At 48.0% G+C, this 25,161-nt stretch overlaps 1 protein-coding gene across 1 annotated transcript in view; it reads left to right on the top strand.

Moving 5' to 3' along the window:
- The window catches only part of LOC309557763 (uncharacterized protein), a 228,439-nt gene that overhangs the window by 124,267 nt on the left and 79,011 nt on the right, over window positions 1–25,161 (top strand). Inside the window, exons 31-36 of the mRNA XM_082260528.1 lie at window positions 3,566–3,668; window positions 3,862–3,947; window positions 5,865–5,935; window positions 12,473–12,587; window positions 22,031–22,158; window positions 23,874–24,019. Coding sequence (XP_082116654.1) covers window positions 3,566–3,668; window positions 3,862–3,947; window positions 5,865–5,935; window positions 12,473–12,587; window positions 22,031–22,158; window positions 23,874–24,019 — 649 coding nt within the window. The remainder of the gene's footprint in view (window positions 1–3,565; window positions 3,669–3,861; window positions 3,948–5,864; window positions 5,936–12,472; window positions 12,588–22,030; window positions 22,159–23,873; window positions 24,020–25,161) is intronic.

Genomic DNA, 25,161 nt, shown 5'->3' with positions numbered 1-25,161 from the left:
CCTATTACTGTCACATTCCTCCCGATCCCTCCATAAAGAGTAACTGTCACTGCTATTACTGTCACATTCCCCCCGATCCCTCCATAAAGAGTAACTGTCACTGCTATTACTGTCACATTCCCCCCGATCCCTTCATAAAGAGTACCTGTCACTCCTATTACTGTCACATTCCCCCCGATCCCTCCATAAAGAGTACCTGTCACTCCTATTACTGTCACATTCCTCCCGATCCCTCCATAAAGAGTACCTGTCACTGCTATTACTGTCACATTCCCCCCGATCCCTCCATAAAGAGTACATGTCACTCCTATTACTGTCACATTCCCCCCGATCCCTCCATAAAGAGTACCTGTCACTGCTATTACTGTCACATTCCCCCCGATCCCTCCATAAAGAGTACCTGTCACTCCTATTACTGTCACATTCCCCCCGATCCCTCCATAAAGAGTACCTGTCACTGCTATTACTGTCACATTCCCCCCGATCCCTCCATAAAGAGTACCTGTCACTGCTATTACTGTCACATTCCCCCCGATCCCTCCATAAAGAGTACATGTCACTCCTATTACTGTCACATTCCCCCCGATCCCTCCATAAAGAGTACCTGTCACTGCTATTACTGTCACATTCCCCCCGATCCCTCCATAAAGAGTACCTGTCACTGCTATTGCTGTCACATTCCCCCCGATCCCTCCATAAAGAGTACCTGTCACTCCTATTACTGTCACATTCCCCCCGATCCCTCCATAAAGAGTACCTGTCACTCCTATTACTGTCACTTTCCCCCCGATCCCTCCATAAAGAGTACCTGTCACTCCTATTACTGTCACATTCCCCCCGATCCCTCCATAAAGAGTACCTGTCACTCCTATTACTGTCACATTCCCCCCGATCCCTCCATAAAGAGTACCTGTCACTGCTATTACTGTCACATTCCCCCCGATCCCTCCATAAAGAGTACATGTCACTCCTATTACTGTCACATTCCCCCCGATCCCTCCATAAAGAGTACCTGTCACTGCTATTACTGTCACATTCCCCCCGATCCCTCCATAAAGAGTAACTGTCACTGCTATTACTGTCACATTCCTCCCGATCCCTCCATAAAGAGTACCTGTCACTCCTATTACTGTCACATTCCCCCCGATCCCTCCATAAAGAGTACCTGTCACTGCTATTACTGTCACATTCCCCCGATCCCTCCATAAAGAGTACCTGTCACTCCTATTACTGTCACATTCCCCCCGATCCCTCCATAAAGAGTACCTGTCACTCCTATTACTGTCACATCCCCCCCGATCCCTCCATAAAGAGTACCTGTCACTCCTATTACTGTCACATTCCTCCCGATCCCTCCATAAAGAGTACCTGTCACTCCTATTACTGTCACATTCCCCCCCGATCCCTCCATAAAGAGTACCTGTCACTCCTATTACTGTCACATCCCCCCCGATCCCTCCATAAAGAGTACCTGTCACTCCTATTACTGTCACATTCCCCCCGATCCCTCCATAAAGAGTACCTGTCACTCCTATTACTGTCACATCCCCCCCGATCCCTCCATAAAGAGTACCTGTCACTCCTATTACTGTCACATTCCTCCCGATCCCTCCATAAAGAGTACCTGTCACTCCTATTACTGTCACATTCCCCCCGATCTCTCCATAAAGAGTACCTGTCACTGCCTATTACTGTCACATTCCCCCCGATCCCTCCATAAAGAGTACCTGTCATTGCTATTACTGTCACATTCCCCCCGATCCCTCCATAAAGAGTACCTGTCACTCCTATTACTGTCACATTCCTCCCGATCCCTCCATAAAGAGTACCTGTCACTCCTATTACTGTCACATTCCTCCCGATCCCTCCATAAAGAGTACCTGTCACTGCTATTACTGTCACATTCCCCCCGATCCCTCCATAAAGAGTACCTGTCACTCCTATTACTGTCACATCCCCCCCGATCCCTCCATAAAGAGTACCTGTCACTCCTATTACTGTCACATTCCTCCCGATCCCTCCATAAAGAGTACCTGTCACTCCTATTACTGTCACATTCCCCCCCGATCCCTCCATAAAGAGTACCTGTCACTCCTATTACTGTCACATTCCTCCCGATCCCTCCATAAAGAGTACCTGTCACTCCTATTACTGTCACATTCCCCCCCGATCCCTCCATAAAGAGTACCTGTCACTCCTATTACTGTCACATTCCCCCCGATCTCTCCATAAAGAGTACCTGTCACTGCCTATTACTGTCACATTCCTCCCGATCCCTCCATAAAGAGTACCTGTCACTCCTATTACTGTCACATTCCCCCCCGATCCCTCCATAAAGAGTACCTGTCACTCCTATTACTGTCACATTCCCCCCGATCCCTCCATAAAGAGTACCTGTCACTCCTATTACTGTCACATTCCCCCCCGATCCCTCCATAAAGAGTACCTGTCACTGCTATTACTGTCACATTCCCCCCGATCTCTCCATAAAGAGTACCTGTCACTCCTATTACTGTCACATTCCTCCCGATCCCTCCATATAGAGTACCTGTCACTGCTATTACTGTCACAAGGGATGTTTACATTGCTTCTCACAGCAATAAAAGTGATCAGAATTTTTTTTTAAAGGACAGTGGAAAAATAAAAAATAACAAATCAAATAAATAATAAAAAAAATAAAATGAAATGTGCCCCATCCCTCTGTGCTCGCGTGCAGAAACGAACGCATACGTAAGTCGCGCCCGCAAATGTAAACGGTGTTCAAACCACACATGTGAGGTATCGCCACGATCATTCGAATGCGAGCAATAATTCTAGCACTAGACCTCCAATGTAACTCCAAGCAGGTAACAGCTAACATTTTTTAAAGCGTAGCCTACGGAGATTTTTAAGTAGCGTAGTTTGCTGCCATTCCACGAGTGTGCGCAATTTTAAAGCGTGACCTTAGGTATCTTTTTACTCAACGTGAATTCATCTTTCACATTATACAAAAAAATTGGGCTAACTTTACTGTTTTGTTTTTTTTTAGTTCATGAAAGTGTATTTCTTCCAAAAAAAATTGCATTTAAAAGACCGCTAAAATATTGCAACCACCGCCATTTTATTCTCTAGGGTCTCTGCTAAAAAAATAAATACTGATTTTAGCTTGTAAGCAATAAGTGTCTGAAAATGGCTTAGGCTTGAAGGGGTTAAAATTTAGGCTGGATCTTCAGTTTGGCTTTAACTTTAACTACAGCCGCTAACATTGAGAATTTTTGTGTCTACAAATCTCCACCGATGCCAGCTATTTATTAAAATATATAAAAGTGTGGGGGTGGGGGGCAGTGGGATTATTTGAGGATATACAGCAGAGATAGGTGGGAGCCATCACAACACTATGATCCACCCTTCCAATGACAAGTCCTCTTCCATGATCAGTCTGTTCCTCCTCATGGGTGTGCTGTTCTCTTAATCATTGGCTCCTCCCCCTAGGACCGGAGCCTCTGGCTCTCATGCAGCTTGCACATTATTGCCTTGGCCTGACAATCTGGATTGAAACTATTTTTGTTTGTTTGTTATTGAACAGCCTTCTTCTATGCCGGGACCTTTTTTATTGACGTGGAGCATCCAATTATCTTCAAGAACGAGGACCAGAGCTTTGGTCATCAGGTGGTGCAGCTGGATGGATGGTGAGTGAGTGACAGGTCCTCTCTAAGGTTCCCACAATTGGTGTTTCCATTCTCTCAGACAACCATATATACATTCAGAGATCTGGTGATGAATGTAAGGGGGGGGGGTATATAAAGAGGCACTCCGGGGATACTGGAGGGGGACTCCTATCACAGATGAGGAAAGTGATATCTGTCCGTTGTGTCTTTTCAGGGTGATAGTCAGCGCTCCGCTCGGCCGAGGGACGGGACAATTATATCGCTGCGACCCGAAGACTTCCCAGTGCTCCCCCATCTTTGGTAACATTGTATTTAGATTTCTCTGTAGAAGCTCCATATTAGGAGACCTATTTATAAAGATTCATAAAATCAATACATTTAGTGTCACTATGAGTCATTTGTTTTGCTATGGGGTTGTAGGAGCTGCATTTGACCTGCAGTTATGTCCTTCTGACCTGTCCTTGTCCTTTCCAAGTAAAGTTGATGTTGGTTTGACCTGTAGATGGCCTCACTCGGATCTACAGTTCTCCTGCTTCTGTTGTGCATTTGACCTGCAGCTGATCTTCTCCTGAACTGCGACTGTTTTTCTGACCTGTAGTTAAACTCATTTTGACTTGAAGTTGATCTTCCTCTGACTCCCAGTTGATCTTCTTCTGCCATAGTTTTGACCTCCTTTGACCTGTAAATTTTCCTTCTTCTGATGTGCAGTTGAACTCCCTCCGACATGCAGCTGACGCATTTCTTATCCTATTTATCAAGAGATGGCCTCCTGACTTTTTTTTTTCTTGCTTCTAATATACTATAGTTTACCCTCTGACCTGCAGCTGACCTTCTTTCTATGTATGTTTCTTTTTCATGTACAGTTGACCCCCTTTTGACCAGAGTTGTCCTCCTTCTCATGTTTTGTTGTCCTCCCTCTGACCAACAGTTGTCCTTCTTGCAACCAGCAGGCAGTTGTCCTTTTTCTGGCCTGCAAATTTCCTCCTCCTGATGTCCAAGTGTCCTCCTCCTGATGGTCAGTTGACCTTCTGATGTGTGGTGGACCTCCTTCTAAGCAACGGTCCTCATTCTGATTTGCAGTTCTTCCCCTTCTGATGTGCAGTTGTTCAGTTGTTCCCCTTCTGATGTGCAGTTGTTCCCCTTCTGATATGCAGTTGCCCCCCTTCTGATGTGCAGTTGTTCCCCTTCTGATGTGCAGTTGCCCTCCTTCTGATATGCAGTTGCCCCCTTCTGATGTGCAGTTGTTCAGTTGTTCCCCTTCTGATGTGCAGTTGTTCCCCTTCTGATATGCAGTTGCCCCCCTTCTGATATGCAGTTGCCCCCTTCTGATATGCAGTTGTTCCCCTTCTGATGTGCAGTTGTTCCCCTTCTGATATGCAGTTGCCCCCTTCTGATATGCAGTTGTTCCCCTTCTGATATGCAGTTGCCCCCTTCTGATGTGCAGTTGTTCCCCTTCTGATGTGCAGTTGTCCTCCTTCTGATGTGCAGTTGTTCCCCTTCTGATATGCAGTTGCCCTCCTTCTGATATGCAGTTGCCCCCCTTCTGATATGCAGTTGCCCCCCTTCTGATGTGCAGTTGCCCCCCTTCTGATGTGCAGTTGCCCCCCTTCTGATGTGCAGTTGTTCAGTTGTTCCCCTTCTGATGTGCAGTTGTTCCCCTTCTGATATGCAGTTGCCCCCCTTCTGATATGCAGTTGCCCCCCTTCTGATGTGCAGTTGTTCCCCTTCTGATGTGCAGTTGTTCCCCTTCTGATATGCAGTTGTTCCCCTTCTGATGTGCAGTTGTTCCCCTTCTGATGTGCAGTTGTTCCCCTTCTGATATGCAGTTGTCCTCCTTCTGATATGTAGTTATTATTATTATATAGTATTTATATAGCACCGGCAGTTTACGCAGCTGCCCCCCTTCTGATGTGTAGTTGCCCCCCTTCTGATATGTAGTTGTCTTCCTTCTCATGTGCAGTTATCCCCCTTCTCATGTGCATTCCCCCAACCCCCTTCCCCTTCTGACCTACAGTAGTTTTCCTACCTCTTACCTACAGTTGACCTCCATCTCAATCTATCTCTAAATACTCAGTGGATAAGGGTTTGTAAATGTAATGTAGGTGTGTGGGGGGGGGGGGGGGCAGACTAAGGACATGTCCTCCTGGAATACCAGATCTATATTTATAAGGAACATATAATAGTATATATACCGAGTCACCTCTCTTTGTATTACAGGAATGGAAGATGGGATGAACATGTCTCTCGGACTGGCTGTAGCTGCTCAGGACAATCCACCTCAATTAATTGTGAGTCTCCTCTGTACTCCTTATCAGTAGTGTAACTATGGTTATAGCTGCCCACATGGTCTCCTCTGGGATCTGTGGGTGGGTAGATTACTGGGACCCCCAGTGGGGAGATTACTGGGGCACCCAGGGGGGAGATTACTGGGACCCCCAGTGGGGAGATTACTGGGGCACCCAGGGGGGACATTACTGGGACCCCCAGTGGGGAGATTACTGGGGCACCCAGTGGGGAGATTACTGGGGCACCCAGGGGGGACATTACTGGGACCCCCAGTGGGGAGATTACTGGGGCACCCAGTGGGGAGATTACTGGGGCACCCAGTGGGGAGATTACTGGGACCCCCCAGTGGGGAGATTACTGGGGCACCCAGTGTAGGTAGATTACTGGGGCACCCAGTGGGGAGATTACTGGGACCCCCAGTGGGGAGATTACTGGGACCCCCAGTGGGGAGATTACTGGGACCCCCAGTGGGGAGATTACTGGGGCACCCAGTGGGGAGATTACTGGGGCACCCAGTGGGGAGATTACTGGGACCCCCAGTGGGGAGATTACTGGGGCACCCAGTGGGGAGATTACTGGGACCCCCAGTGGGGAGATTACTGGGACCCCCAGTGGGGAGATTACTGGGACCCCCAGCGGGGAGATTACTGAGACAAAGCACACCTAGAAAATGTATGTGCACGTTTAGCTACTGATCACCTCCATTCCCTTCTCTAATCCCTCGTATATAAGGTTTTGGCTTCCTATGAGCGGTGTGTAGAGTAAGCTTCTATGGAGCATTTATGAAGCTTCCATTAATGTTCAAGCCTCTTACTTGAAGCCGTTATTTCCCTTCAGTCTCAGTCTATGGCTACAGATCATATTGGGGTGCAGGCTGTCACTTTAAATGAGCTTTTGGCGGTCTTCGTGTAGAGCTGGAACCAGCTGGCAGCGGTTGGTAAGGTCTTGGACAACATTAAATCCTGAAGGAGGATCTGACTCTTCTCCAGTCCCCCAAAACCCAACATACTGTAAACGTTTTGCCTGGAATAGGGCTTTAAGGTAAAAGTTATATCTTCATGGACAGAGCGCCCTGCATCAGAACAGAACAAACTCACTGAACGACAAAGCTGCCATTGGTGAACCCCCTCATCAATATAAAAAAAGAGGAGTCAATGAAACGATACAACGTAACACCAATAAGGCATCACTGTCACAGGACTATCAGTCCCTTAAAGTGGTAGTCCTAGTAATATACTTATGTACTAAGTTATGTGTCCTACAAAGACATACCTATTGAGGTTTTCTCAGCAAACCTGGAGAGGGGCAAAAAAAATCTGTAAGTCATTATCATAGAAGAAGCATGTGGGGGAGGTCCAGCTTGGTGCGGCAGCAGTAAACACTTAGAGTCCAGATGCAGAAACAGAATTGTATTGAAGTTAAAGTCCAACAAAGCTCAGCTACCTGGTGGAAAGACAACCCGACCTGGCACACTCACAGAATATTGTAGCAAAGAGAATAACAGTAGGTCTCAGGTGCACCAACAGCATCTGTCTTGAGGGATGGAATGCGACCTGGCCAGTCTGAGCCCAAATAGGGAGGCTCCCAGGAAGGATAGTGTGTCCCTATCCTTTCCCTACTCACCTGGAACCTCTCCCTACCACTTTTACTGTCCCTGACAGACGGTTGACCTGTCCCTACATGCCCATGCGTGAAATGTGCGCCAAACCTGGGAGCCAGGGTCTTAAATTGACTCTATCAGACCCAAGATGGCCACCATTGCCAGCATCCAATCATATAGTTCCCCCCAGCAACCCAGGAAACTATGAAGGAACCAATTTCCTCCTGAATTCCTCTCCCTCTGTTTTGCTGCTGCAGTTGAGTGTCACTAGCAGTGGAGAAAGTAAACTGCACCTGCCTACAAGCAGGCCAGAATCTTTGGGGCACCCCTGAGGTCCATGGGCAGACACACGGCAGATGCAAGAGTGGATAGGTGGGTTGGAAGAAGTGGATTTTCAGGACATTTTTACAAATGCCAACTGGAAGGATGGACTGAGGCTGTAAGGAAGGACAGCCTTGGTGAGGATCAGAGAGGGCAGTTATAAGCTTAGACTTGGATTTTAAAGCCTTCTTTTCTTGGGTTCTTCAGAAGTCGATAAAGGATTGGCCAAACCTGGCAATCCTGGGTTATGGAAAGCGATCTCCATGTGTGCAGTTGTAGATAGGGTCATTAAAGTGACCCGGTCAAAGACCATGAGCCCCAAACTATACTACTGGTCAAATAAAAAATGTCTATTGGCTGAGAGCCAAATAGAATCTGTCCAGGTCTATGTGACAGCAGGTGGGGCCATTACCCATCTGACCCACATCTAGCATAAATGGGCCCCTAAGTTAAAAGATGACCCATGTGTAGCTGTTTGCATTCTCTGGTTACGCGATATCCAACCTGTGGATGAGCTCCGATTATTCCCATTGTTGTTCTTTATTAGCTGCTTGGTATTACTTGTAGTAGACGGGTCCTTGAACTTCCTCTTTCATTGGCTGCAGAAAATTGCTTGACTCCTACAGTTTCGTTAGTAAAATGAAGACTTTCTTCCTCTAGAGATGGGGTGATGCAACTGCCATAGTTTCACTGGATCTATTAAAAACCCCAGCTGAATTCCATATCTTAAAACCTAAATATAAGGTCCGAAAGGCTGAGGAGCAATGGTGGGCTTCCTTCTGGTGGGGGACCTTTGACAGAAGTCGAACATTTTGATCCATGGTCACTGGACTCATGGAACGTCAGCTGGCCTTACCCAACATTTGTATCCCCCAACATTTGTTTACTATGTTTGCTGGAGGATCTGCCCCTGCATACTCCGACTAATAAAACAATCCTAGACTTCTCTTTATCTATGCCAAGAAACTCCTCCCACTATGACCTGGCAGTTCTGGGACGAAGGGCATACAATGTCTAAAGCAAAGATGCCAAACTGCACCCACTTATGTATACCATTACATACTTCGTTTGCGCCTTTATGTTCAGAATCGCTGCCAAATTTGCCCAAATTATATCACAAGAGATTATGACAATTTTCACCCTCTTTGCATGGCATGGGGTGCACAGATTGTATCTCATGGTATACCATGTGATTCCGGGGTTGTACCCCTCTTGTGTGGTTTGTAATGCCCAGTTTGAATCCCCTTCTCTAACTTGAGAAGCCTGGTTTTACCTCCTTGCATGGCATGAGATGTTCAGTTTGTACCCCCTTTTGTGGCATGAGATTTTCAGTTTGAACCCCCTTTTGTGGCATGAAATTTTCAGTTTGAACCCCCTCGCATGATATGAAATGCCCAGTTAGCATCCCCTTATATGGCATGAGCTGCTTAGGCATGAAAAACACGAACACTGCACCCAGTGTAGCTGCAACTCCTGCTCCCCCCCCCCCCCACCACGTGAAAACACCACCCCAAGTGTAGCTGCAACTCCTATCCCCCCCCCCCCCCTCCTCCACATGAATACACTACTCCCAGTGTAGCTACTCCTCCTGCTCCATCCATATAAAAACATTGCACCCAGAGCAGTTTCTATGCCCCCCCACTTGAATACACTGCGCCCAGGGCAGCTGCTCCTTCTGCCCCCCCTACATAAAAACACTGCACCCAGGGCAGCTGCTTCTCCCCCACCCTACATGAAAACACTGCACCCAGGGCCACTGCCTCCCCCCCCAACATGGAAACACTGCACCCAAGGCAGCTGCCTCCCCCCCAACATGAAAACACTGCACCCAGGGCCGCTGCCCCCCCCCAACATGAAAACACTGCACCCAGGGCCGCTGCCCCCCCCCCCAACATGAAAACACTGCACCCAAGGCAGCTGCCTCTCCACCCCCAACATGAAAACACTGCAACCAGGGCAGCTGCCTCCCCCCCCACCCCCCAACATGAAAACACTGCACCCAGGGCCGCTGCCTCCCCCCCAACATGAAAACACTGCACCCAGGGCAGCTGCCTCTCCACCCTCAACATGAAAACACTGCACCCAGTGGCAGCTGCCTCTCCACCCTCAACATGAAAACACTGCACCCAGGGCAGCTGCCCCCCCCCAACATGAAAACACTGCACCCAGGGCAGCTGCCTCCCTCCCAACATGAAAACACTGCACCCAGGGCCGCTGCCTCCCCCCCCAACATGAAAACACTGCACCCAGGGCCGCTGCCCCCCCCAACATGAAAACACTGCACCCAAGGCAGCTGCCTCTCCACCCCAACATGAAAACACTGCAACCAGGGCAGCTGCCTCCCCCCCACCCCCCAACATGAAAACACTGCACCCAGGGCCGCTTCCTCCCCCCCAACATGAAAACACTGCACCCAGGGCAGCTGCCTCTCCACCCTCAACATGAAAACACTGCACCCAGTGGCAGCTGCCTCTCCACCCTCAACATGAAAACACTGCACCCAGGGCAGCTGCCCCCCCCCCCCCAACATGAAAACACTGCACCCAGGGCAGCTGCCTCCCTCCCAACATGAAAACACTGCACCCAGGGCCGCTGCCTCCCCCCCAACATGAAAACACTGCACCCAGGGCCACTGCCCCCCCCAACATGAAAACACTGCACCCAGGGCAGCTGCCTCCCCCCACCCCCCACCCCCCAACATGAAAACACTGCACCCAGGGCCGCTGCCTCCCCCCCCCAACATGAAAACACTGCACCCAGGGCAGCTGCCTCTCCACCCTCAACATGAAAACACTGCACCCAGGGCAGCTGCCCCCCCCCCCCCAACATGAAAACACTGCACCCAGGGCAGCTGCCTCCCCCCCAACATGAAAACACTGCACCCAGGGCCGCTGCCTCCCCCCCCCCCAACATGAAAACACTGCACCCAGGGCAGCTGCCTCCCCCCCAACATGAACTTGGAAAAGGATTCCCCTTGGGGTGGGACTTTTAAGGCACGGATAAATGTATCACTTACAATAGACATATATAGTTAAATACATTTATTGAAAAAACAAGTACAAAATATAGATTAAAAACATATGGCAGGTTGTCTACAATACATAGGGTCAAGAGGCAGAAACAGATACCGCTGTACTGAAGGTATATTCCCAACGCGTTTCAGAGATACAGCAGAGTTCCTTCTTCAGGGGCAACCTTTAAATGGCGGTAGAGTCTGCCGAATGACACTTTAGAATGTATGCCTGCCCATATCGTTAAAAACAAAAGATCTGGAATGCTTTCAGAAAGCATTCCAGATCTTTTGTTTTTAACGATATGGGCAGGCATACATTCTAAAGTGTCATTCGGCAGACTCTACCGCCATTTAAAGGTTGCCCCTGAAGAAGGAACTCTGCTGTATCTCTGAAACGCGTTGGGCATATACCTTCAGTACAGCGGTATCTGTTTCTGCCTCTTGACCCTATGTATTGTAGACAACCTGCCATATGTTTTTAATCTATATTTTGTACTTGTTTTTTCAATAAATATATTTAACTATATATGTCTATTGTAAGTGATACATTTATCCGTGCCTTAAAAGTCCCACCCCAAGGGGAATCCTTTTCCAAGTTCTATATTACATGATGTGGCACATTTAGGTGTGATTTCACATGAGCATACATTATGTACCCCCCCAACATGAAAACACTGCACCCAGGGCCGCTGCCTCCCCCCCCCCAACATGAAAACACTGCACCCAGGGCAGCTGCCTCTCCACCCTCAACATGAAAACACTGCACCCAGGGCAGCTGCCCCCCCCCCAACATGAAAGCACTGCACCGAGGGCAGCTGCCTCTCCACCCTCAACATGAAAACACTGCACCCAGGGCAGCTGCCTCCCCCCCCCCCCCCAACATGAAAACACTGCACCCAGGGCAGCTGCCTCTAACCCCCAACATGGAACACCGCAGCCAAGGCAGCTGCCTCCCCCCAACATGAAAACACTGCACCCAGGACAGGTGACCATCCCTGCACCCCCCCCCCCCCTTCTTGGCTCTGAACCCTGTAAGTGTAGCTGTTTGTATCACAGATAATAAATTAATGTTGACATGTGATGTCCGAACTTTTGTGTGCGAGCGCGCGGTCTTTACCAAAAAGGATGTCCAGACTTTCTCTGTTTTAGATTTTTTTTTTTTCATGGATTATTATTATAATAGAGGATTTATATAGAGGCAGCAGTTTGCACAGCAGCACAAGAGAGGCAGGAAAGCCTCGCACGTGGGAGCTTACACTCTAAATATTGTCCTGTTTCCTTTTTTCCTGTTTTACAAGATTGCAAAATTCAGTAAAAGTGTAAAACCTCAAAAATAAACAACTTCCTGAACGAAGAGTTCCTCGGATTTCTCGGGGCGCCTAGCCGTCTCCACATAGAAGTCATGTGTTGTAGCCCATAGCTGAGGACCCCCCCTCCAGGGACAGGATCACTTTCATTGCAACAGGAAGAGCCCCAGAAAGAGGAAACAAAACTGTTTTCACAGAAATAAACTATAAATATGAATTCCCACATTTTTTACAAATGAGGTCACCTCAATACATTGTAACGGTTTATTTAAACTTTATTGTCCCTTCCATCTTCCAGGTATGTGGGCCCACCCTGCGGAGAACGTGTGGACACAACATCTACCTTAATGGACGCTGCCACCTGCTGGACAGGAACCTGAGAAGAAACTACACTGTGCCCGTGTCTCTGCCAGGTAAGACTGGCTGTATCAGAAACTGCAGATAGAAGCTGCCTATGTCTCTCAAGCCAAACACTATTTCCAGATCCTACTCATTGTTACTGCACATGATGCCCCAAACTAGTAAGAGAATGGAACAGGAACCACCCACTGACCACCAATGTAAGGGACATTCTTCCCACTGACCACCAATGTAAGGGAAATTCTTCCCACTGACCACCAATGTAAGGGACATTCTTCCCACTGACCACCAATATAAGGAACATTCTTCCCACTGACCACCAATGTAAGGGACATTCTTCCCACTGACCACCAATGTAAGGAGCATTCTTCCCACTGACCACCAATGTAAGGGACATTCTTCCCACTGACCACCAATATAAGGGACATTCTTCCCACTGACCACCAATGTAAGGGACATTCTTCCCACTGACCACCAATGTAAGGGACATTCTTCCCACTGACCACCAATGTAAGGAGCATTCTTCCCAATTTTTGTTTATTAAAAGGGAAAAAAATACATAGCAAGTTCTGCTCTCAAATAAAGACTGCCTTTACAGCAAAAACAAAACTCACCTCATGAAACATATCATTACCGGGAAAAATAATCTTAGTAGGACTCACACCACCACACCAGACATCAAACCTGCAAAGGTCAAGAAACAAAACCACCCCCATTATGCATGCAGCCCTTCTTCAAAAAAGAAGATATTAACCAACAAAAGCTCAGGGCGTGAAAGAAATAGCATAGGAAAAGAGCTCTTCACCCAGAGATGGACAGTTCACCAAAAGCAGGTCTGATATTCCTCCACGCCCTTATCCAGACCGCTCGAGGCTCCCTGCCCTTCTCAAGACCCCGAATCTTCCCAACCTCACCCAGAATATCGTACACCACCACCTCGACAGGGAGGACTTTCTTCCACAGGGTAATCTGGCACCGTGCATTCCAAGTGAAGTAACAGACAACTATACTAACTAGAAAAAGTGTATTCAAATCAAAATCCCAGCGAGTCGGGAATGCCCCGTACACCCACTCCACATAACTCATGCGATAGAGAAAGGGGATGCCTAGAGCCCTCCCCACCCTTTTATACACCTCTATGTTAAAGGAACACTGGAGAAAAAAGTGGTCCATAGACTCCACTTTACCAACACACTCCGCTCTAGGACAATCCCGATCATCCACAGGGCGATGCATCAGGTTCCCTCTCACATAGACCCTTCCATGGAAAGCGAGCCAGGCTTGATCCCTAAACTTCAAAGGGATTCTTCCCAAGTTAATTAAACGCAACCCCTCCCTCATTACGGGGCCTGGGCAATCCCTTAAGGTCAGTGACACACTGAAAGCAGAGCCCAAAATCCTCTTCTCCAGAAGCTTCCTGGGGAGGGACTTGATATCCCCCACTGTCACCTGCCACTGCCGAAGTATTTTCAGACACGGGGCAACATAAGCTGGAAGCTTGCCATGTCGGACTCTCAGACTTTTCACTGGCCCGCCATCTTCCAGCATCGCAGAGAAGGCCTAAACCGAGATTGAAAAATACCCACCCATCCCAGCGGGGTCTCTGCGAACATATTACCAAGATTATACTTTAAAAAGAGCAGAGAAAAGAAAACTATAGGGTTGACCATTCCTAGACCACCCTCCCGCCTGGACAGGTAAGTTACATTGCGTTTGATCAGGTTCAGCCTATTTTTCCATAACAGTTGGAAAAAGCAGCTGTACACCCTTGCATAGAGAGATTCCGGCAAGATACAGACAAAGCTGACATATAAAAAGATTGGGATCAGGTAAGTTTTAATCAAGTCAACCCTTTCCCTCAAGAAAAGTTTCCATTTCTTCCAGCTTGCTACTTTGGCATTGGCATTCAACAACCTGCTTTCCCAATTTCGATGACCATAGTCACCAGGACCAAATTTGATGCCCAACACTTTAATTTCCTGCTGGGGCTCTGGGAAGGCATTCCGGAAGTTCAAAGCTTTCACGCTCCTCGCCCATCCAGAAAACTTTACTCTTTTCATGATTGATTTTAGAGCCAGAAGTCTCAGTGTACTGCTCTATCACAAAGACCACCTCCTGCGCCTCCTCCATCCCAGAGATAATAACAGACACATCATCGGCATAGGCCACGACCTTCAAAGGCGGCACACCAGCAATGCCCAAAGGCACCCCGCACAACGATCCACCCTCTAATCTTCTTATTAAGGGGTCGATTGCGAATACATATAGCAGGGGGCTCAAAGGACACCCCTGGCACACACCAGAGCCAACCTCAAAAGGCTGTCCAACCCAACCATTAACAAGTGGGAAGCTCTCAGCCCCTATATATAATGTTTTCAGCCAATCTATAAACCTCCCCTGCAGGCCGTATCTACCAAGTAGCAAATACAGGTACTAATGATTGACTCTATCAAAAGCCTTCGCCTGATCCAATGCCAGCAAGTACTTTCTCTATCCAGCAGCCCTGCATCGCTCCAAAGCCTCCCAGACAGCTAAAACTGCTGAAAAGGTACTTCTGCCCTGGACCGAGCAGTGCTGATGATTGGACAACAAATCGCCTGCTACTGACGACAAGCACCAAAAAGGAATCTTCCCCAAGATCTTTCTATCAACATTGAGAAGACTGATGGGGCGCCAGTTCTCAATTATTGAGGGGTCTTTACCTTTTGACAGAAGAATCACAGCGGATTGCCTCATGGAGGGAGGGAGAGAACCTTCTTCTAAACAGCTGTTATAAACCTCAGCTAAAAAGGGAGCCAGAATGGACTTAAAGCACTTGTAAAATTCAGCTGTCAACCCATCTGGCCCAGGCGATTTTTTGGTAGCCAGCTTCTCTATAGCACGAACGACCTCATCTGCTGAAATTGGTTCTGTCAAATCCATCAAAGGCAATGTACCATTTCCCAATCCTGGAGTAGAATCCAGAAAGCTTTCCATCCTGTCCCGACTAAGGTCCTTTCTTCCCAGAAGGTCTGCGTAATATGACCTGAAGATCTCCAGGATCCCTGATCTGGACTTCACCAGGGAACCCGTACTATCCCTCAGACCTATGACCGTCTTAACTGCTATGCCTTGCTTACAGTTCTGGTAAGGATCAGGTGAGTGATATTTCCCGTAATCTCTCTCCAGAACCAAGGAAGCATGCCGGTCGTATTGACACTTCCTAAGAAGAAGCTTTACCTCAGAGATCTCCCCTGGATCTCCTCCATACGAGACAAGACGATCAAGCTTCCTCCGCAAATGCTGGTAGGCAATATACATACCAAGCTGCTTCTTCTTACTTATGGCCTTGAAAAGTCCAATCGCCCTTTGTTTCACAAGCTCCCACCACTCTGACTTACTGCTGCAAAAGTCCAGAATAGAAACCTGTGCCTGAAAAAAATCCTCAAAGGATTGTCTTACCTCTACATCTTCCAGGAGAGCCGAATTCAGTTTCCAGGTACCCCTTCCCCTGGGTGGAGTGTCCGAGGCATTCAGAGTCACAGACAGCATACAGTGGTCAGAGAACTCCACCGCCCTCAACTCAGGAGCCGAGAAAGCAGAGTTCTCCTTTAAAAAAAACCTATCTATCCTACTCTGACTATTCCCTCTCTGAAATGTGAATCCCGTGCTGCCAGGGCAGTGCTTAATGTGCACATCTACCAGGCCTGCTTGTCTAACCATATCTCTAAGAAAAACGCTATCATAACCCAGCCTGTCTATGGAGACCCTCCTGTCTTCAGGCCTAATTATGGTGTTAAAGTCACCTCCAAAGACAACCTGCTGGGATGTAAAAAGGAAGGGCTTGATCTTTGTGAGGAGGCATTTCCTGTCCCATTTTGACTGCGGTCCATAGATATTGATCAGGCGCAGGTCCTGCCCCCTAACAGAGACGTCTAAGACCATGCATCTCCCCATTTCTACCTCAATTATCCGCCGGCACGTTACCATATCGGTTTTAAAAAGAACCGCTACTCCGCTGCAAGGCTCAGCCGCAAGAGACCAAAAGGAGGGACCGCATCTCCACTCCCTTTTTGCTAGATGGACATCGGCCAAAGTATTGAGCCAGGTCTCTTGCAAAAATAAAATCTCAGCATCAAACTCACTGAGCAAAAATAAGGCAATATCACGAGCTCTTGCAGATTTCACGCTGGCGACATTAATGGTCGCCACCTTTATCAGAGCGGGCACTGCCATCAGGATGATTGGGGTAGTCGTTTCTTAACCTCCACCACACTCTCATCACCCGAAACAGCTATCTTTACACTATGTGACTCCCCCTCATCCATAGATGATAAACAAATAGATAAATCCGACACCAACTCCTCCCCTGATAAAACCGAAAATGTGTTGCCAAGAGGAACCCCTCCTGGCTCTAACTGTAAGGAAGAAACGACCACTTTACTGGTCTTCCTCTTCTTCTTTTTCTTCCTCTTTGTCCTCTCCCACCCCTCCTCATCCGAATCCTCCACAACAGAGGGTGAGACATGGGACATGGACACCCCTCCCTCAACCCCATCGACCCCACCACCATCCAGCACCCCTGCACCCTCTTGGCCGCGTTTGCGGTGTCGAGGGACAGGGACTGGAGGTGGAGTAGGCCGAGGGGGAAGATCCACTATACCCGCCCCCCCAGCAGCTTCCGCTAGTCTGGAGGATCTACGCACAGTAGATGTAGGAACAACCACAGGAGGGACAGACTCAGGGACCACATCACCAGGGGAAACAAAATCTGACACAACAGACACAGGAAGGACAGACTCAGGGACCACATCACCAGGGGAAACAGAATCTGACACAACAGACACAGGAGGGGCAGCAACAATTTCCTCTCTAACTTCAGCTGCTTCATCTTCTTTATCAAGCCTCTGCAGCTCAGTCTCCAATCCTGGCAAGTTATGCAGTGCCTCTGGGCACTGGCTATATGGATGACCCAGCTGCTGGCACAAATTGCACCGAATCTGGGTGCATTCTCTGGCCAAATGGCCTAAATCCTGGCACAGTGAGCACTTCTTGTGGGTGCAGGACGATGCAAAGTGGCCTTTATCACCACATTTATTGCACACCTTAGGCTGACCTTGGTAGAAAATGGTCAGCCTATCCCTACCCAGAAAGGCTGAGCAGGGAAGGTGCTGAACTACATCGCCCAGCACCCCCAATTTTAGTGACACTGTCCAGGCCCCTGTCCATATCCCATGCTCATCAAGGACCTTCCGCAGTGGAGTGAGGACCTCGCCATATCGGCGTAGCCATACTAATAAATCAGCCTCTGGTATGGATTCGTTACGCACCAAAATGGTCACTGATTTTATCAGAGGCTGTCTTGAAATCACTTTTGGCACCAAACCTCTCCACTGCTGAAGGCCCTTGCACCTCCTAAATCTCTCCCAGAAGAGATCCAAACTTTCAGGTTTTACAAACGACAAATCAAATTCATAACTCCCCACCGGGCAAATTAAAGCAAAAATATCACAGACTTTAAACCCCATTTCCAAAATCAACTCAGCCACCCTCCCCCTTACTGGTGGAGTTCCATCCCCCACCCACCTCAACTGTACCACATTCCTCCTCCTATACCCACCAAACCTCCCTGAATTTTGACCAATAACAGAATTCCCACCACCCACCCTGGTGTGACTCCCCAAAGCTGAAGCATAGCTTCCAACATTCCTCCCAGCAGAAAATCCATCGTTTTTTTTTAAATTATCTGACACACACTTAGCAGATAACGATTGCACAGATTCGGGATTGATCTGTGCAATCGAATCTTTCCTCTGCTGAGCAGGAGGAGAAATGTCATTTTTATTTTTCCCAGCATTACTAACCCCTTCACCACCACCCACAACATTCATTGCTTTAACATTAATGTCATTTTTTATACTTGCTGGGATATTTATTATTGCTGTTGTCTTCACAGCAGAATCCATAGCTGCTGCACTGGTAAAAACTCCAGCTGTCATCTTCTCTTCCACTAGGACAGGGTTTTCAGCTGTGGAAATAGCATTCTGTTTTAACACAGCAGCAGGTAAAGCATTGCAGGATATTTCCATTGCTACTTCCATTCCACTTCCAGAACCATGTTGATCCCCTCCCCCATCAGCACTCAGCTGGTCAATCAGCACTGGAAGACTGGGAGGCTCAGGTGAACATGAAGCAGGCTCTTTGGAGCTGGCAGCCATTTTGCTTGCCGTGGGACTACTGGTCTCAGCCAGACCAGCAAAATCCATGCCTGGGGTGTTTAATGCAGGTCCATCCACATGCATTTGATGGTCCGGGGATTCCACGGTCAGGGATTTTCCCTGCATGTCTGTACTGGTTGTGTTCACAGCAGAATCTCCAATAGGTAGCTGTAGGCAGAGCTCCTTCTCACCTGGGACACCATCCACTAAAGCAGGTGGGGCAGACATGTTGGATGGCAGCATGGTGTACTGGGATTTCTCCACCATTACTGGCTTTGCTGGCCTGTATCTCCTCTGCCCATCCTCAGGGATTTCTGATGGATCATCAGAAAAGACAAACTTGTCTGCTTTCAGGGGTGACTCCATCTGCTGGATGAATGTCAGGGATCCATGTCCACTCTCAACCCCCTGGCTGGTTGCCGCTGGTGATTCCCAGTTCTGGCATGGGGGGAGAGGTGCAGAGGCAGATGGAGCCTGGTCATCCATTAACTGAGCCTGCTGATCCACAGAACTTGCTGATGCTTGGCTGGTAAAACGCCTCTCATTGTCAAACTTTTCTTTAAATGCTCCACTTCTATCTTTCAGCCTTTCCAATAATAAAGATTGTTCCTTTACCTTTTCTTCCAATTCCTGTAACTCAGGCTTCATGGCTGTGCGATTTTTACTCCAGGCCTGGAAATACTTGGTTTTGAAGGATTTGTGTTCAGCCTTCAAAACTTTAAGTTTTTCTTCCGCTCTCCCAATCGCCCTAAAACGATTGATAACCTTCTGGCTGAAGACATCCGCATTCTCACCAGGGCCTGGACCCACAGACAGGTCCTCCACCTCCTCCTCACTAGGCCCTGTGTCATCAGGGGGATCCCTCCCAGGGCCTCCCCCAGGATCAGGCATTGTTCCTGGGCCAAGCTAGCAAGCAAGGCCCAGGCTTGAAAAAAGGCTGGATCTCACAGAGAGCTCCTTGGGTGTGTCCTCCTCCTTCTTCCCACTGACCACCAATGTAAGGGACATTCTTCCCACTGACCACCAATATAAGGAGCATTCTTCCCACTGACCACCAATGTAAGGGACATTCTTCCCACTGACCCCCAATGTAAGGAGCATTCTTCCCACTGACCCCCAATGTAAGGAGCATTCTTCCCAATGATGTCCAATGTAAGGAGCATTCTTCCCACTGACCACCAATATAAGGAGCATTCTTCCCACTGACCCCCAATGTAAGGAGCATTCTTTCCATTGACTATCAATGTAAGGAGCATTCTTCCCACTGACCACCAATGTAAGGAGCATTTTTCCACTGACCCCCAATGTAAGGAGCATTCTTCCCACTGACCCCCAATGTAAGGAGCATTCTTCCCAATGATGTCCAATGTAAGGAGCATTCTTCCCACTGACCACCAATATAAGGAGCATTCTTCCCACTGACCCCCAATGTAAGGAGCATTCTTCCCACTGATGACCAATGTAAGGAGCATTCTTCCCACTGACCCCCAATGTAAGGAGCATTCTTCCCACTGACCACCAATGTAAGGAGCATTCTTCCCACTGACCCCCAATGTAAGGAGCATTCTTCCCACTGACCCCCAATGTAAGGAGCATTCTTCCCAATGATGTCCAATGTAAGGAGCATTCTTCCCACTGACCACCAATATAAGGAGCATTCTTCCCACTGACCCCCAATGTAAGGAGCATTCTTCCCACTGATGACCAATGTAAGGAGCATTCTTCCCACTGACCCCCAATGTAAGGAGCATTCTTTCCATTGACTATCAATGTAAGGAGCATTCTTCCCACTGACCCCCAATGTAAGGAGCATTCTTTCCATTGACTATCAATGTAAGGAGCATTCTTCCCACTGACCACCAATGTAAGGAGCATTCTTTCCACTGACCACCAATGTAAGGGACATTCTTCCCACTGACCCCCAATGTAAGGAGCATTCTTCCCACTGACCCCCAATGTAAGGAGCATTCTTCCCAATGATGTCCAATGTAAGGAGCATTCTTCCCACTGACCACCAATATAAGGAGCATTCTTCCCACTGACCACCAATGTAAGGAGCATTCTTTCCACTGACCACCAATGTAAGGGACATTCTTCCCACTGACCACCAATATAAGGAGCATTCTTCCCACTGACCCCCAATGTAAGGAGCATTCTTTCCATTGACTATCAATGTAAGGAGCATTCTTCCCACTGACCACCAATGTAAGGAGCATTCTTTCCACTGACCCCCAATGTAAGGAGCATTCTTCCCACTGACCCCCAATGTAAGGAGCATTCTTCCCAATGATGTCCAATGTAAGGAGCATTCTTCCCACTGACCACCAATATAAGGAGCATTCTTCCCACTGACCCCCAATGTAAGGAGCATTCTTCCCACTGATGACCAATGTAAGGAGCATTCTTCCCACTGACCCCCAATGTAAGGAGCATTCTTCCCACTGACCACCAATGTAAGGAGCATTCTTCCCACTGACCCCCAATGTAAGGAGCATTCTTCCCACTGACCCCCAATGTAAGGAGCATTCTTCCCAATGATGTCCAATGTAAGGAGCATTCTTCCCACTGACCACCAATATAAGGAGCATTCTTCCCACTGACCCCCAATGTAAGGAGCATTCTTCCCACTGATGACCAATGTAAGGAGCATTCTTCCCACTGACCCCCAATGTAAGGAGCATTCTTTCCATTGACTATCAATGTAAGGAGCATTCTTCCCACTGACCCCCAATGTAAGGAGCATTCTTTCCATTGACTATCAATGTAAGGAGCATTCTTCCCACTGACCACCAATGTAAGGAGCATTCTTTCCACTGACCACCAATGTAAGGGACATTCTTCCCACTGACCCCCAATGTAAGGAGCATTCTTCCCACTGACCCCCAATGTAAGGAGCATTCTTCCCAATGATGTCCAATGTAAGGAGCATTCTTCCCACTGACCACCAATATAAGGAGCATTCTTCCCACTGACCCCCAATGTAAGGAGCATTCTTCCCACTGATGACCAATGTAAGGAGCATTCTTCCCACTGACCCCCAATGTAAGGAGCATTCTTTCCATTGACTATCAATGTAAGGAGCATTCTTCCCACTGACCACCAATGTAAGGAGCATTCTTTCCACTGACCACCAATTTAAAGCAGCCCAGCAGGTTCTGCTCACTGTCTGGCTGTCTCTCTGACTGCAGGTCACTGCAGGGCTGGGTGGGTTTCAAGCAGTTTCTATCACACAGGAACCTTCCCACTGTCCTAAACTCTCTCTTCCCCTATGATAACAATATGTTCTGTTCTATCTACAGAATGCAGCTTCTGCCTGGACATCGTCTTCCTCATCGATAGCTCGGCCACTGTCGGAGAGAACAACTTCAAAAAAATAATAGAATTTGTATTTCATTTCATTTCCATCTTCAACGGGACAGACACAGAGGTAAGAACCCGACACCTCCTGGGTGCTATCCAACAGTCACAGTGGTAAGAACCCAACACCTCCTGGGTGTTATCCTACAGATACAGAGATAAGAACCCGAGACCTTCTGGATGCTATCCTACAGACACAGAGGTAAGAACCCAACACTCCCCGGGTGATATCCTACAGACACAGAGATATAAACCCAACACCATCTGAGTGCTATCCTACAGACATAGAGGTAAGAACCCGACACCTCCTGGGTGCTATCCTACAGTCACAGCGGTAAGAACCCAACAACTCCTGGGTGTTATCCTACAGATACAGAGGTAAGAACCCGAGACCTTCTAGATGTTATCCTACAGACACAGAGGTAAGAACCCAACACTACCGAGGTGATATCCTACAGACACAGAGATACAAACCCAACACCACCTGGGTGCTATCCTACAGACACAGAGATATAAACCCAACATCACCTGGGTGCTATCCTACAGACACAGAGGTAAGAACCCGACACCTCCTGGGTGCTATCCTACAGTCACAGCGGTAAGAACCCAACAACTCCTGGGTGTTATCCTACAGATACAGAGGTAAGAACCCGAGACCTTCTAGATGTTATCCTACAGACACAGAGGTAAGAACCCAACACTACCGAGGTGATATCCTACAGACACAGAGATACAAACCCAACACCACCTGGGTGCTATCCTACAGACACAGAGATATAAACCCAACATCACCTGGGTGCTATCCTACAGACACAGAGGTGAAAACCCAACACCTCCTGGGTGCTATCCTACAGACATAGAGATGAGAACCCAACACCACCTGGGTGCTGTCCTACAGACACAGAGGTAGGAAGCCAACACCTCCTGGGTGCTATCCTACAGACACAGAGGTGAGAACCCAACACCTCCTGGGTGCTATCCTACAGACACAGAGGTAAGAACCCAACACCTCCTGGGTGCTGTCCTACAGACACAGAGGTGAGAACCCAACACCTCCTGGGTGCTATTCTACAGACAAAGAGGTATAAACCCAACACCACCTGGGTGCTGTCCTACAGACCCAGAGGTAAGAACCCAACACCTCCTGGGTGCTGTCCTACAGACACAGAGGTAGGAAGCCAACACCTCCTGGGTGCTATCCTACAGACATAGCAGTAAGAACCCAACACCTCCTGGGTGCTATCCTACAGACACAGAGGTGAGAACCCAACACCTCCTGGGTGCTATTCTACAGACAAACAGGTAATAACCCAACACCTCCTGGGTACTATCCTACAGACACAGAGGTAAGAACCCAACACCTCCTGGGTGCTATCCTACAGACACAGCAGTAAGAACCCAACCACCTGGGTGCTATCCTGCAGACACAGAGGTAGGAACCCAACACCTCCTGGGTGTTATCCTACAGACACAGAGGTAGGAACCCAACACTACCTAGGTTATGGTGAGCAATGTGATCAATGCATTGGCACAGGTCACATGGTTCAGCTTCGGAAAGATACATAATAGCCATTTTTATGGGTGGATAGATGGTCGATTCATCTATCCATTCATGTGTCTTTTTTCGCCTTCCCCCGGATCAGCTGGGGGTTTAGGATTGTGTATATGGAGGTTTTCATTTTTTTGTTTTTCTTTGTTGGTTGAACTAGATGGACTTGTGTCTTTTCTTTTCCAACCTGACTAACTATGTAATTGTGTAACCAGCTGTCTTCTCTCTTCTGCCAGTTCGCTCTCATGCAGTATGGCTTGAATTTCCACGCGAATTTCAACTTCACACGATTTTCCACTGAGTCGGATTTCCGTCTTCTGAAAAGCATTACATATCTGATGGAAAAAATTACCTATACCTCAAAGGGGATCCAAAAAGCTATGTAAGTGCCAGAAACATTTAATTTGGCAGACAGCTGAGCAATATTGAATTTAGCTTCAATCTACTGTTGTTCTTCTGCCTCCTATTTGCATCCACTTCCTGTCCCCATGCACTCCATCGAAGGCTGCATGACATGTCTCAGAGCGGGTTTCCTTATGGTGACATCAGCGTACAATGTCTGTGGATTTTGTGTGTCGTGGAAATTAATAGGGCTTGGAGCATAGAAACCCGCTTAATGCGCGGAAGATTAATACGCACCAAACATTATTAATAGCTTGTACTGAAAAGTACAATTGTACCGCTCTTTTGCATAAGGATTTTCCATGCGCTCGTCGAAAAAAAAGGAACAGACACGCTGGGTCATTTCGATGCCATCTGCCAGGTCTCTCTCTTGGTATGTATGTGTGTGTGTGTGTGTGTGTGGGTAAGAGCAAGTGTTTGTGTGTAAGAGTTTCTGTGTGTCTGCATGGATGAATGGCTGTGTGAGCTTGTGTGTGCTTGTGTGTGTGTGTGTGTGTGTGTGTGTGTGTGTGCCTTCCTGTGTCTTCTGTGTGAGTCTCAGGGAAGGGCTTGGTTTATTTACAGCAAGTGAACAAAAGGGAGTTACAGGGAGTGGCTTCACAACCACCAATCACAGAACATGTATACATTCAAAAAACACAATAGAAACTGTGGAGTACATGCCCATGAATGGGCACGAGCGAACAAAGGGCTCAACTGCCACAAGGGACACATGGCTTCTCATTGTTCATTCATGTCAATCCATAAACATGTACTCATACTTATTAGTGGGTCCAATCATACATACCTGCCAACTGTCCCGTTTTTCCCGGGACAATCCAGGCAAATAGGAGCCTGTCCCGGGTGTTTTACAGTGTCCCTGTTAATCAGGGACATTGTAAATCATTTTAAATTTTAATCATTTTTTTTTTTAATTTTGTGCCACACAGTGTCGCTCTCACCCCAGCTAGGTGTTGCAGTTCTGGCAGCAGGTTTGTCTCTCTCTCTGTGCCCACTCACTCTTCCCGCCTGTCGCAAATTTAACGTGTCACCGAAGGCAGGGTGTCAGCATGGTGCACTTTCCAAAATCCGCCAGCAGGGGGAGGCAGAGCACCTTCCGACAAGCTGGAGGCCTCACACTCC

The sequence above is a fragment of the Pelophylax lessonae genome (assembly GCF_965119305.1).
Source record: "Pelophylax lessonae genome assembly, chromosome: 6".
Taxonomy (NCBI): Eukaryota; Metazoa; Chordata; class Amphibia; order Anura; family Ranidae; genus Pelophylax; species Pelophylax lessonae.
Note: the sequence above shows the minus strand (reverse complement) of the source record. Positions and strands in the feature narration are given on the sequence as shown.